Here is a 13,242-nt window from a genome sequence, read left to right as displayed (position 1 = left end):
TCTTTATCGTGTCATGGCATATAGTGACAAAATCGAATGTAAATTTGGATGTATCCGATAAAATTTTCGAGTACGATATACGGTCGACTCCAGTGAACGTACCAATTTAAAAGTATGTGCCATTCAGCATCTCGACATTTTTATCGATTCGAACAATAATTCGAATCTATTTCGAATTCTATTTTTTATAATTATTATACTTAATTTCGCTGTGATAATCTCCCGACTTCCCCACAAAAAAAAATAACAAGTAGATGGAACTACTTACCTACCATATTCTTTAACTGAAGAAATTTTAATAACGACAAAAAAACTATGTTGACAAAAGAACTTTAACGGCAAAATTTAACATCTAATATCTAGCAAAATCTATTGACAGTAAAGAAAAACACGCCAAATGCATGAATACCACATGCCCATCGCGTCTCTATCTCGAGCCAGGTGTGTGTTTGTTTCTATTTGCGTGTAATAGGGAACTTGCACATTTTTGTTTTATTACACAATGTTCAGTTTCGTTAAACAATAGGATTTCCATAATTTCACGCTTCAAAACCTCATAATAACTTACAAGTACAAATTTAAAATCTTCTGTGTATTTAAATCATTTCAAAAGATCGAAAAAGCTTGCGAACCCTAGTGACGTCATATCATAATATTTTGTAATGGTATTTCTCCTGTATCGTTATACATATATCATTTTGTTTACTTAAGAATTTAATACAGTTTTTGAAGAGATAGTATTGAATTGTGTGTATGTTTACTATGGAAAATAAAAGTAAATATTGTAAGTGTTGTTTAGTACCGTTGTATTAAAGTACAACCAATAAAATCCCCAATAAAATATTTATTAGATTACCAATCGATACGGAACGGCGTTTAATAAAGTGGTTACATGCATGTTGAGAGGACACTAAAACCTTTTTGTTCATTCTCAAGGTCTTCATGTATGTGAAAGTGATTTTAATGTAATACTTAAGTATCTAATGTCTGTTGTCTGCTTAATATCTTTTTTTAGCAAAGCAAGTGTATTTTGAACAAAAAGAAAATATAACTTATGGTATATTTTGCTAGATGTAAATTACAGTTTGAATGATATTTACCTATACGATATTTTTCTGGAATTGTTTTTACTATAAAAATTAATATAAACTAATCATAATAATCAAGATTAATGTTCATAATGGGTAAGTTATCATACTGCCCTTTAGAAAAACCCTCTTCGGTCATTTTAAAAAAATTGTCTTAACAAAAACACTCATTACAGCATTACAACAAGTAAACGAATATCAAACGTAATGAATTAATGGCGCTCAACATTATAAATATGACGTCACGACCAATGAGAGCGCGTTTTGGGCTGGCTGCTATAATTTGAATTTTCTCTCGATTTTAATCGCCTTTAGTGGCCAAGCGAAAGACAAAGAACAACTTTATATTTTAAATTATGTTCTGTTGTGATTTATAGCATTTTTTCGAATTTAAAATTTATGCAAGTTCCCTATTGTTTAGGCTACTAGCTTTATCTTAGCTGTGAACAGATTATAAAATCTTAAAATTGTTTTATTACAACATATTGTAAGTAAAGTTTAAGACCAAACCCTTCTTTCACTACGTCATTAATTTTCACGTCATATAGGATTTTAAGAATGTCACAAATCATACGAAAATGAATTATAGTTCCATAAGTAGAAGTCGCTTTAATATGCAACTATCCGTCAACCAATGCACAGTTTTCTTTCTAAGTTCTATGTATAATAATCATGGACGTTTCTTTTTTTCTGTCACTTCCAACTTAATACGTTACACGGGAATTCGATAATCTATGACTCACTGAAAGAAGGGTTTGGTTGGAACTATGAATGCTATGTTTATATGGAATTAAGCTACAAATACACTTGATTGCAATGAAAATTACATTTTATAATTTTTGTTTGACGTTTCGATTTCGATAACCAAAAGTTTGTTACGCGGTTATATTTTTCAAACCGACGGATGACTTACTTGGCCTCAATCTTGTAGACAAATAGCCATGCTGTTAGTTGAAAAATTCTGAGAGTGGGGTTTGTACTCTTCAATATTTTGTGAGGATGTTTGTATTTGTTCTATGTATTTTTATGTTTTCTGTTGTATATGTATTCCGAGTGTCGCTTCACTCCTCTCCGAGCCGGGAGGAGTGAAATTATGTCGAAAGTGTCACGAGGCAAAGCAAATTGGTCATATTTAAGAGCTCGAGAGTAATTCGGTAAGATTATTTCATGAATAAAACTGTCTTTTTAAATCATTTTAACTAATATTTTATTGATATCTTCGCATGAATATTTGCTGAACCTGTTCATGTCATTTGTCAAACCTCTTTGACAAGTTGTAAAACATTAATTGTCATTAATGTCACTGAATGTTCATTTTTGCGTAGCAACGAAGGGCATTTGACGTCATACTTGACGACGGGAAATTATCGAAAAAAATTATCGGCAATAATATCACAAGAGATTGAGAATAAATTGACAATAAGGCGATAATTTTTCGAAAACTTATCTAGCAATAGACACGAGAGCCCACAGGGCTCGAACCCTATGACAACAATTTTGAGAAAAAGTGGAGCATTATTTTCTTATTTATTCTTACTGTCGTGTGATATTCGCAAGGTTATTTTTTAATACTTAGGTACATATAAAATTCAAGTCTTTGTATACAAACTTTCAGTGACATCGATCCCAATTAATGTGACACACCCATTTTTCAACTTGTCAAAGTGAACAGCACAGTTTAGCAAATATTTATACGAAGATATTAATAAAATATTAGTTAAAATTATTTAGGCCCGGTCTTTTCACCTCCGAATAACTATTTATTAGGAAGTTTATCCAGCAGATTACATGTAAATCTGTCAAATAAACCTCCGAATAACTTTTATTCGGAGGTGAAAAGACCGGGCCTTATAAATATAGTTTTATTCATGAAATAATATTACCGAAGTAAACTCGAACGCTCAAATTTGCCGATTTGTGTTCTCCTCGTGACAATTTGACATTTTGATGCAGAACTAAAAGTTTATTATGGATATTTTCTTAAATGTGACAGTTGTCAAAACTAGAAAACTGGTTGCAATTAAACAGAAACAATCTACTTAAAAAAATTCCCACTGTAATTTTGTACATTAGAAAATTACCGATGTAATAATAATCTGATTGGACAGAATTAAACACGTGATCAAATATCTTACTATACGATTGGAAGTTAAAATCATTAAAAAATAACCGCCGTAATTTTTATTTTTATAGCTTCCTATTAGTCAGAATCAGTGGCGATCTCAGAATCAGATTTTGGGAGGGGCGATGGTCTGTTGCAAGGGGGTCTGGGGGGTGCAGCCCCCAGCCGGAAAGGGGGTCCGGAAAATTTTTAAAAATATGGCAAGATTTTGAGAGTTTTAAAGGCATTTTATTCATTTGAACAGTTGATGGACCGAATATGGACTGACTGTCACTTAGTGGTTGTGACGAACGGAGAAAAAGGAAAATCACTTATTATTACAATTAGTATGAGTGGAAACAGTTTTACACTATAATAAAAAATAAAAAAGCTAGCCTCTAAAGCTTGTTGTAAATATTGTTCGGCTAACTTACAAATAAAATATTCAAAATATATTTTGTATTCTTGTGATTGTATCAAAAACCAATTTAGAACTATTGAAAACAACTCGAAGTCTAATAGAAAAGGTTTGTGGGTGATATTATTTTTCAATGGCAAGCCTCTGAAGCAAGTCTCATCTTTCTAAACCTTTGACGATTTAGGTGGTTTTACTTTATCACGAACAAACGTCAAACTTCAGAGGTTTGGTCTGACAATGGGTGCGTTCGGACGACCATAGCGGCTGGCTGCCAGCAGAAATCGGCTGAGTGGTTGCATCCAGCCGTGATAGGGAAAGCTTAGTAAATCTCTCAGCGGCTGGCTTCCAGCGGTGACGTCTGACAGCTACTGCTGGCTCAGCTGTCCAGCCGCTGTGGTCGTCCGAACGCACCCAATGTTAGTTTTACGCTTGAATTGAAAGAGCTCAAAACACATTTTACCTTTTAAAATGTTAAAATTTACAATAAATATACAATACAAATTAGTCTATTAGAATGGAAAAAATGAGGTTCACATTATACATTGTAATAGTTTTATTAGGTTATAAGTAATAAAATAACAAGTTACAAGGTTTTAAAAAGAATGTAATTACAAATCGAATTCAAGTCTTCGATGGCCACTTTTGGCGAATCGTTCTAAAACTTTCGTTGGGTCTACAGGGATGTCTCGATGGGCATGGAGTAGAGCAAGTCCAGTCAACCTGTCTTGACGCATCCGTGTTCTTAGTCACGACTTTATTCTCTTTAGAGATTGAAAGCTACGCTCTGCAGAAGCATTGCTGATGGGAAGTGTAGCTAAGACTAGAAGTAGCTTGCTGACTGTAGGGAACAAATCTCTGTTACAACTGTTTAACGCGTCCAGCGCTGTTTTTGGAAATTCGTCCGTGTCTTTCCATTGCATTTTCCAAAGCTGTAGTTCACCTTTCAATAAGCATTTCATTTCAGCTTGAGACATATCAAAAAGTTCACTGTACCTCCTTACTAAACACTCAATTTTTTTCAGACATGTCCTGAACAGAGTTGGTTATCAGGTATTCAGGCATGCATACGTGAAGATTGTACAACTCCAATGTTTCTTCAGGAAAACGAGACTTTGTGTCTTTTATTACAGAGTCTAGAATGGGAAGGAACACTGATACTCTAAAGTATGTCTCTGGGTCTTTAGTTGCGTGGTTGGCTCGATTCTTCTGCACTTGTGATATTCTTGGAATACTAATATCAAAATTTGTCTTCTCAGCGATGTCCTTTGCTTCTTGGAACAAATCTTTAAAGCAAACAATCGCTGTGTTCCGTTGATTGGCAAGTGCTTTGGTCATGTCCGTAAAATGTTTCAATGCACATTTCAAGTCAATGTCAGGTTTTTGAAGTAGCTTGCTAAAAGGCAGTGTAAGTGAAAATATGTTACACATACACACTACAGTGATAATGAAAGTACTGTTCAGTAAGACACAAATCAAGGTTCTCGCCTTGGATGCAGCTTTTAAATATTGCCATGAAGCTACTGATTCCAGGGCTTGAATGATTTCAGGGAACTTAAGTCTGAATTGCAAAAACGATGTTTGCCTTTCCACCCAACGTGTTTCACACAATCCAGGTAGCTGGCCACCTACATAGTGTTTCAAAACTTGATTTCTCTTTGAGGAAGACGTGAAGAACGAAACTGTTTGTTGTATGGTACCCGTTGCATTTCTAACAGCCTGAACTTGAGATGATTTGGACAGTGATAGATTTAAACTGTGATTGAAACAAGGAGCTCTAACGGCAAATTTGGCTTCCTGTTTGATTTCTTGCACAGCTCCTTTAGATTAGCAGTGCATTAGTTCGATCTCACACTTCGGATTAATATGTATATTAACTTCTCAATTTTTCAGAAAACTAAGGTTTCGGGGGGGGGGGCGATCGCCACTGGTCAGAATCTCTATGAATGAGATAATCATCAGAAATTTAGTCAATACATCTGGTCCGTGAGGTCAAATAGAGAACATAGCATGAAAAACATAACTGCTGAATAACCTTTGGTTATAACATCTCACATATTGCCATATTCGTATCATAACGCTACAATACTTAACAAAACCTTAAAAATTGTCATCCCTTCACTAATGGGGCAGTACTTGGACATAACAAATGGCAATTCTGATAAACTGTATATATATTTTTTTACGTAACGGGATTGCATGCAATAATACATGCTATAATTCTTACATTAAAAACATACTTGTTAGTACCTACTGACTGATGTAAATATTTTGTTTTTATATGATGTACAATAATTTTCCACTGTTTTTCCAAATTAATTATAAATTTGGTGTTTTGCGTTAAATATTAAAAATGCTATAATTCTGACATTAAAAACATATTTGTTAGTAATGACTGATGTAAATGTTTTGTATTTATATGATCTAAAATAGTTTTCCAATGTTTTGCCAAATTAATTATAATTTGGTGTTTTGAGTTAAATATTAAAAATGCTTGTTATTTTTATATTAAATGTTTAAGATCTATTGAGAAATTCACACCGAGAATGCAGTACGGCTAAGGTGGGGTAATATATTTCTAATGGGAATAAACTCACAGGGTTGTCGGTCTTCATCAGTTGTTGATTGCTCTCTCAAGAGCGTCGCACAGAATGCGCATTCCTATCTTAACCGTACTGCAATCCCAGTGTGAATTTCACGTTAAATAGCCAAAATATTTATCTTGATGTACAATATATCGCACCCGACTTCTAAATCTAAAATAGTTTTCCATTGTTTTTCCAAATGAATTATAAATTTAGTATAGTGTTTTGCGTTGAATATTAAAAATGCTTGTTATTTTTGTATTAAATGTTTAAGATCTAGCCAAAATATGTATCTTGATGTATCTACAATATATCGCACCCCAACTTCATTACTGCCATAACCCTGAAATCGCAAACTTTTCAGGAGAACAAAAACAAGATTTTATGTGAACTCTTCATTTTTTTTTCTCTGCAACTTCTGGATCTAAGTTAACCAAATTCTACACTCATGTTGATTATGTGTGTAGCTATCTAAGACTAGTATTTATTTTTAATTAGTGATATTGCTTTACCCTGAAATTCACCCTTAAATATAATAAGGCGATATTGCGGCACCCATATTCAAAATTCTAGGCTTAGCTTGTCTAGTGCCATAACCCTCACAGGTTAAGGCACTATAGAAGTTTTACTGAAGTAATTTTTCTTGGCTAACAAATACATTATCACATGTTAGGGCAATATTTAAAAATGAACGGTACTTATCAGGGTAACGCAAACCATCTTGTGGCGGTTTTCCTAGCGCTGAGAGTTCAAAACCGGAAATGGCAATAACGACAAAGGCAGATTATGAGATAACTAAATTATATGGCATTATTCCACAATGAAGACAACGCCTAAAGGAACGTGTTAGGTCAAAAAACAAATATTAACTTTTAGAGTTATTGAAGTCGGGTTGTGATATGCATTATGCATACATTGTAAAATGTATTTTTATAAAAAATCAACATAATTTTTATAAAATTGTTATTTTTTATTGCCAGAACTGTAAAGTTTATTTTGTTATAAAAATAAATGATTATTTAACTCGTCTTCTTTTTTCAAATCCTTTAAAACCGTATCTATTTTAAATGAGCTTTAAAGTTACATTATAACGATCAAATTGCAAGAAAGTCATAACTGTTAAAAAGAGAAAATAAGAGCGATAATAATAATTATTACGTTGACTAAACGGTGACTTTAGGAAGCTCTCATACCAAAAGCGATATCCGAACGATATTTGTAACAGGCAACATCCCATATAGTCCAGACTGTATCGTCGCCCCCGTTTGGTAAATTATTCCGATCATTTTTTTTTTTGCACAAACGTTTTTCTTAAAAAGAGGTCCTTATAACAAATACACAGAGTGCCGGGAGGTGCCGCGGTCGGAAAATTGTTTAAAAAATTTTTTTTAAACAAATTCAAAAAATCAATTTTTTCACTTCGTACCAATTTTTTTTAGATTCTTTGGAATATTATGAGCAAAAAGGGTCTCTTATGAATTTTCTCTAAAATTAATTGTTGTCGAGTTATACGCGATTTAAAATTCGAAAAACGCGAAAATGGTCATTTTCAAGGCTTTAACTCTGTTAGGAATTATTATTATGAAAGTCAGAAAAAGACTAAATCAAAGTTTAAAGCACCCCCTACATGATCCTGAAGAAATTTGTGTAAATAATTTATTACTAAACTGTTATTTTTAACTATTAGCGCTAACAGCGTATGGAGGCGGTCGTCAATGTGAGTGCAAGTAAGATGCACCATTGGTTGCCGGAATGGTGCATCTCTTTCCCACTCACATTGACGGCCGCCTCAATACGCTGTTAGCGCTGATTAATTAAAAATAACAGCTTAGTAATACATTAATGACACAAATTTCTGCAAGATCATGTAGGGAGGGGGGGGGGGATTTAAACTTTGAGTCATTAAGCCTTGAAAATGGTCATTTTGGCGTTATATATATCTTAGCTTAGCTATATCTTAATCTTAGCTTTGATTCCAGGCCATACTGGAGTAAAGGGGAATACAGAGGCTGATAAATTGGCAAATATAGTCAAGATTTTAAACATTTCTGCAGACATTGAAATATATAAATTTCACTTTTTACCTTTTATTAAACACAAAATTGTAAATGAGTTTAAAGTTGAATGGACAAAACAGTTTAAAACTAAAGTGATTTTTCTACAAACCCTTGGTTCCACAAATTCACATTTGGGGATCGAAGGCACTTGACATCAATTATTAGAATGCGTTTGGGTCAATGCCTCATACCAGATCATTATTGGTTTAAAATCAATTGTAGTGATACTCCTTTTTGTGAATGTGGACAAAAGTATAACTCATATGTTACTGAATATGTTACAAAATAAATCAACTTGACCTGTATCAGGAACTTGTTAATACAGGAAGTCCAACCCCCATTTCAATATAAAATTGTCTACATAATATTAATGACCAAATCTTAAGAACGATCAATCAAATTAAAATATAAAATAGTTATTTGACAATCATAATACAATGAATTTAACGAAGGGAATATGGAAAAATCCAGACCCCTTGAAAAGAGTATTCCCTTCCAATTGCAGTCTAAATACGAGAACTTTCCAAGTACCTAAGAAGTGGAGGCCAAGAAACTAAAAGGAGAAGAAGTGATTTTGGCGTTTTTCAAATTTTTAATCGCGTATTACTCGAAAACAATCAATTTTAGAGAAAAATCACAAGAGACCTTTTTTGTCCATAATGACCCAAAGAATATAAAAAATTTACGAAGTGAAAAAATTGATTTTTTGAATTTGTTTAAAAAAAATTGTTTAAACTATTTTCCGACCGCGGCACCTCCCGGCACCCTGTGGATTTATTATGAGGACGTCTTTTTCAGTAAGTTTGTGCAAAAGAAAACGAATCCGAATAATTTACCTAACGGGACCAACAATACAGCATGGTCTAATAAATATCTGCGGTTAATTTATGTCTTCAATGCACTTAAACTACCTAGAATTCTTTAAAAGCTCGTTCGGGATCGGATTCTCAAAAAAGGGCAGTAGAGTGTGCTGTGTGCCAAAGGCCCAGATGTGTGTATTTGGGATTGAGGGCGTACAATAAGAGGGATAATAGGGCATTATAATTTTTGATATAATAGGTTTATTGGTCAATTATAGGTCAATTTTTTACAATAATTTGTTTACTTACATAATAAACTTAAAAAAGTCTTAAAAGCATAGACATGCTTGTTGACTTATCTTATAATGTTTACAGATTAATATTTACAGTTTTTTTGACAAACCAATTTTTTCTAGTATAATTTAAATTTGTTAAATTGGTACACAAATCCCTTTTTTATTTAGTCCAAGTAGTATAAATAATTTTATATATATAATCTATATCTAAACCTTTCTTAAGGTGTTCGAAAAATACATTTCATGCATCTATATCAATTATATCATATACAAATCGTCTCCACTCTTGCTTATTCTTGGACCTTCGTTCACCTTCTTCAGAATCCTTACCACTTCATCGTTCCAGGTTTTCTTTGGTCTCCGTTTTCCTCTCTTGTTTTGTGTACTTTTGCGTTTTACTTGTCTATTGTCATTCATTCTACACAAAAGCCAAAAGGATTTAAGCTTGTTCTTATCTAGTATTTGTGTTTTTGGTTCGACTTGTAGTTCTTCTGTTACAATGCTGTTTCTTATTCTATCGCGTCTTGTAATTCCTTTTACTTTTCATGGGTACTTCATGTCCATTGAGTTTATTCTATTTTTCGATGATTGTGTTAGCACCCAGCTCTCAGTAGTATAGGTGAGAATCGGCCTGAAGATCATTTTATATACCCCCATCTTCGTCCTGCTGCTTACTTCTTTCTTTCCAATGAATGCTCTGTTTAAGCTGTAGTACATTCTGGCAGCGGCGGCCGGCCAGGTGAAGTAGGTGAAGGTGATCTTCACCAAAAAAATGTAATTAAATTGAGACAAAGACATAAAAATAAAAGCAACATTATTATATCTAAATTCTGAAATTAATTATTTATTCTTTTTTAATTTATCAAAAAATTAAAAAAGACAACTAACTTTATTAGTAGTAGTCTAGAAAAGTATATTTACACCAACGCAACGACGTTGTTTACGTGAATTTACTTGGCGCTGAAGTTCTGATCGGTGTCACTTCACTTGCCTATACCATATACATAGCGATAGGTGAATATCAACGTTTGAAATTGCATAGCCATCTGCACCCGCATCAAGGGTTGTCATGGCAACGTGACGTCAGCCTATCGCCACTGATATCCCGAGAAAGCTACAAGTGCAGCTCCGTTTAAAAATAGATCATCCGTCTTCACTTTAGTGTCCAGTATAATTGGATTGGTATTTAATATTCGTTTTTTCGGAAATTTCGCAGTCAATATTTTTAAATTTAGTCTATTATATATTATACTTTTTTTATAGTATAGTATATGTGTATAGTATATAGTATCTAGTTTAGTTTAGTCACAGTATTAAGTTTAGTGCAGTTTAAATACATTTCTCTGTGGTGTGTTTCGGATATAGTGTTGTGCTGGATTTCTTTTGGACAAAAATCATTTTAGACAGACATGAATCCAATTAATGACTTGGTATGTAATATATTAGAGACTCCGTTTAGGCATTGGAAAAATGAAGATAAAAGGGATGTTCTCTTACATGGCCGACCAACCAATATTTTATACATTGGATTAAAAAAAGAAGTAAAAAAAGGGGCAAGTCATATAACATTAATTTTAAGTCTTCTTGGTTTACAGAATTCAATTGGCTCTGTAGTAGCACAGCTTTAGAAAAATTATATTGTTGGCCATGCCTACTTTTTTCAAATAAACATTCTGTGTGGAATAAAGACGGTTTTGTAGATTTTTTGAATATTAATAGATCGTTGCATAAGCACGCAGATTCTGGTGAGCATTTAAAAAGCCAATTAATGTTTAGAAATTTCGAACAAAATCAAAATACGATTGCCGATGCCTTAAAAGAAAATGCTAGATTGTATAAATTAAATTTTAATGAAAATGTTCGACTAAACAGAATTTGTTTGCGAACAGTTATTGATGCAGTTTTGTACCTCAGCAAACAAGAGTTGCCTTTTAGGGGACATGATGAGAAAAGTGACTCAAGTAACAGGGGTAATTTTAAGGAATTATTAAATTTGTTAATTGTTCAAAGCCCTTTGGAAACTAAAAATCATTACGAGAAAATCAAAAATGTTTTTAGTGGAGAGTCAAAAACAATCCAAAATGAATTAATTGGGTGTATTTCTAATTACATCAATGATAATATTACGACTGAAATTAAAAACAGTCAATTTTTTTCCCTCCAAATTGATGATACTACTGACATAACGCAGACGTCGCAGTCTTCAATAATATTAAGATATGTAAATTCTCAAGGATTATTGGTTGAAAGGTTCATGGGATTTTACGATGTAAGTGCCGGTAGAACAGCTGAGCATTTGTTCACTATGGCTGCGACAGTATTAGAGCCTTTGGAATACCGACATAAGCTTGTAGGGCAGTGTTACGATGGAGCCAGTGTGATGTCAGGGCACTTAAATGGTCTTCAACAAAAAATCAAATCACATGCACCACAAGCAATTTTTGTACATTGTCTAGCCCATCGACTTAATCTTGTTTTGCAACAGAGTTTTAAAAAAATATCAAAATGTCGAATTTTTTTTGCAACTATTACGGGAATCCCATCGTTTTTTCATAGTTCGGCAAAACGATCGTACGCTCTTGCATCTACGTCGGCTAGACGTATGCCAACAATTACAGAGACACGATGGTCATCAAATTCAAAATTAATCAATGTGATTATTGAAGACTGGCAAAAATTAAAAGAGGTTTTTGAAAATATAATGAATTCTGAAGAGTCAGACCGCAAATCGATTCAGCTGGCTAAAGGGTTTTTAGGAGACTTGAATGATTTTGAATTTACATTTTTAGCAACAGTTTTTAGCGACATTTTTCATTTAACAGATATTTTATACGATGTTCTTCAAAAAAAGTCCCTGGATATTAATTTTTGTTTAAACCAGATAAAAAGAACTCGTCAATTAATAAGTGACAAAAGAAATGAAGAATATTTTAATTCCATTTTTGATAAAGCAAGCGCAATAACAACCATTAACACTTCCAAAAGGTTTAAGTGTGATGATGGAATGAGCAAAAATGTAATCACTACCCAATACAGAGCATTATTTTTTGAAATATATGATCATATTTTAATGGAAATGGATGTTCGCTTTCAGGATAGTGATAAATTAAAATTCGTCAGTTTAGCAGATACAGCAAAGTTTGAGTCATACAGTGCGACCTTTCCTTCCGACGCTTTCCAAAATATTTTCGACTTTTATGGCACAAAATTTACCAAACATCAAAGACTTAAAAGTGAACTGTGCCTCCTGTATGCCGACGAAAATTACAGAAATGTTAATTTGCAAGAATTGGTTATAAAATTACAACCAATTAAAGACATTGTTGCAGAAGCTTATAATTTGTTTTGTTTAATTCTGACAATTCCATCAACAAGCGTATCCGTAGAAAGAAGTTTTTCGTGCTTGAAAAGGTTAAAAACTTTTACAAGAAACACCATTTCACAAGATAGACTATCCAGTTTAACGGTTATCGCACTTCATAAAGAATTATTGAATGAACTGATGCAGCATCATCCTTTCTACGATGATATTATTGATAGATTTGCCTCCCTAAAAGACCGAAGGATCGACTTAATTTATAAAAACTAAGCACCTAATTCAGTACTATTAATCTATCTAATACTGCTTTTTTGCTTAAGAATCTCTTCACCCTCGTCTCTAGTATCATCATCATTGCTCAGCCTCTTGCAACCACTGTTGGGTATAGCTCTCCTCCATATTCTTCCGTTGTTCTCTATCTTGTGCCTTCTGTATTCAACTTTCCACTGTTTTTCTCAAGTCATCCATCCATATTTTTGGTGGTCTACTTCGCTATCTTTTATCTTTACTAGATCTCCATTCTGTGAGTTTTTTGGTTCACCTATTATCATTTAACGTGTCAAATGTCCAGCCCATCTCCA

General features: G+C 33.2%; 1 protein-coding gene across 1 annotated transcript; it reads left to right on the top strand.

Moving 5' to 3' along the window:
• The first annotated feature begins 11,110 nt into the window (after positions 1-11,110).
• Positions 11,111-12,931, top strand: LOC126890288 (zinc finger MYM-type protein 1-like). The gene has a single exon (XM_050659146.1). It carries the CDS (start codon positions 11,111-11,113, stop codon positions 12,929-12,931), a length of 1,821 nt encoding a protein of 606 aa, XP_050515103.1.
• The last annotated feature ends 311 nt before the right edge of the window (positions 12,932-13,242 follow it).

Source organism: Diabrotica virgifera, chromosome 8 (genome assembly GCF_917563875.1).
Source record: "Diabrotica virgifera virgifera chromosome 8, PGI_DIABVI_V3a".
NCBI classification, from domain to species: Eukaryota; Metazoa; Arthropoda; class Insecta; order Coleoptera; family Chrysomelidae; genus Diabrotica; species Diabrotica virgifera.
Note: the sequence above shows the minus strand (reverse complement) of the source record. Positions and strands in the feature narration are given on the sequence as shown.

What these genes read in the sequence shown, in the direction of transcription:
- LOC126890288 (XM_050659146.1), top strand. Translation starts at nt 11,111, where the DNA reads ATGTTTAGAAATTTCGAACAAAATCAAAATACGATTGCCGATGCCTTA.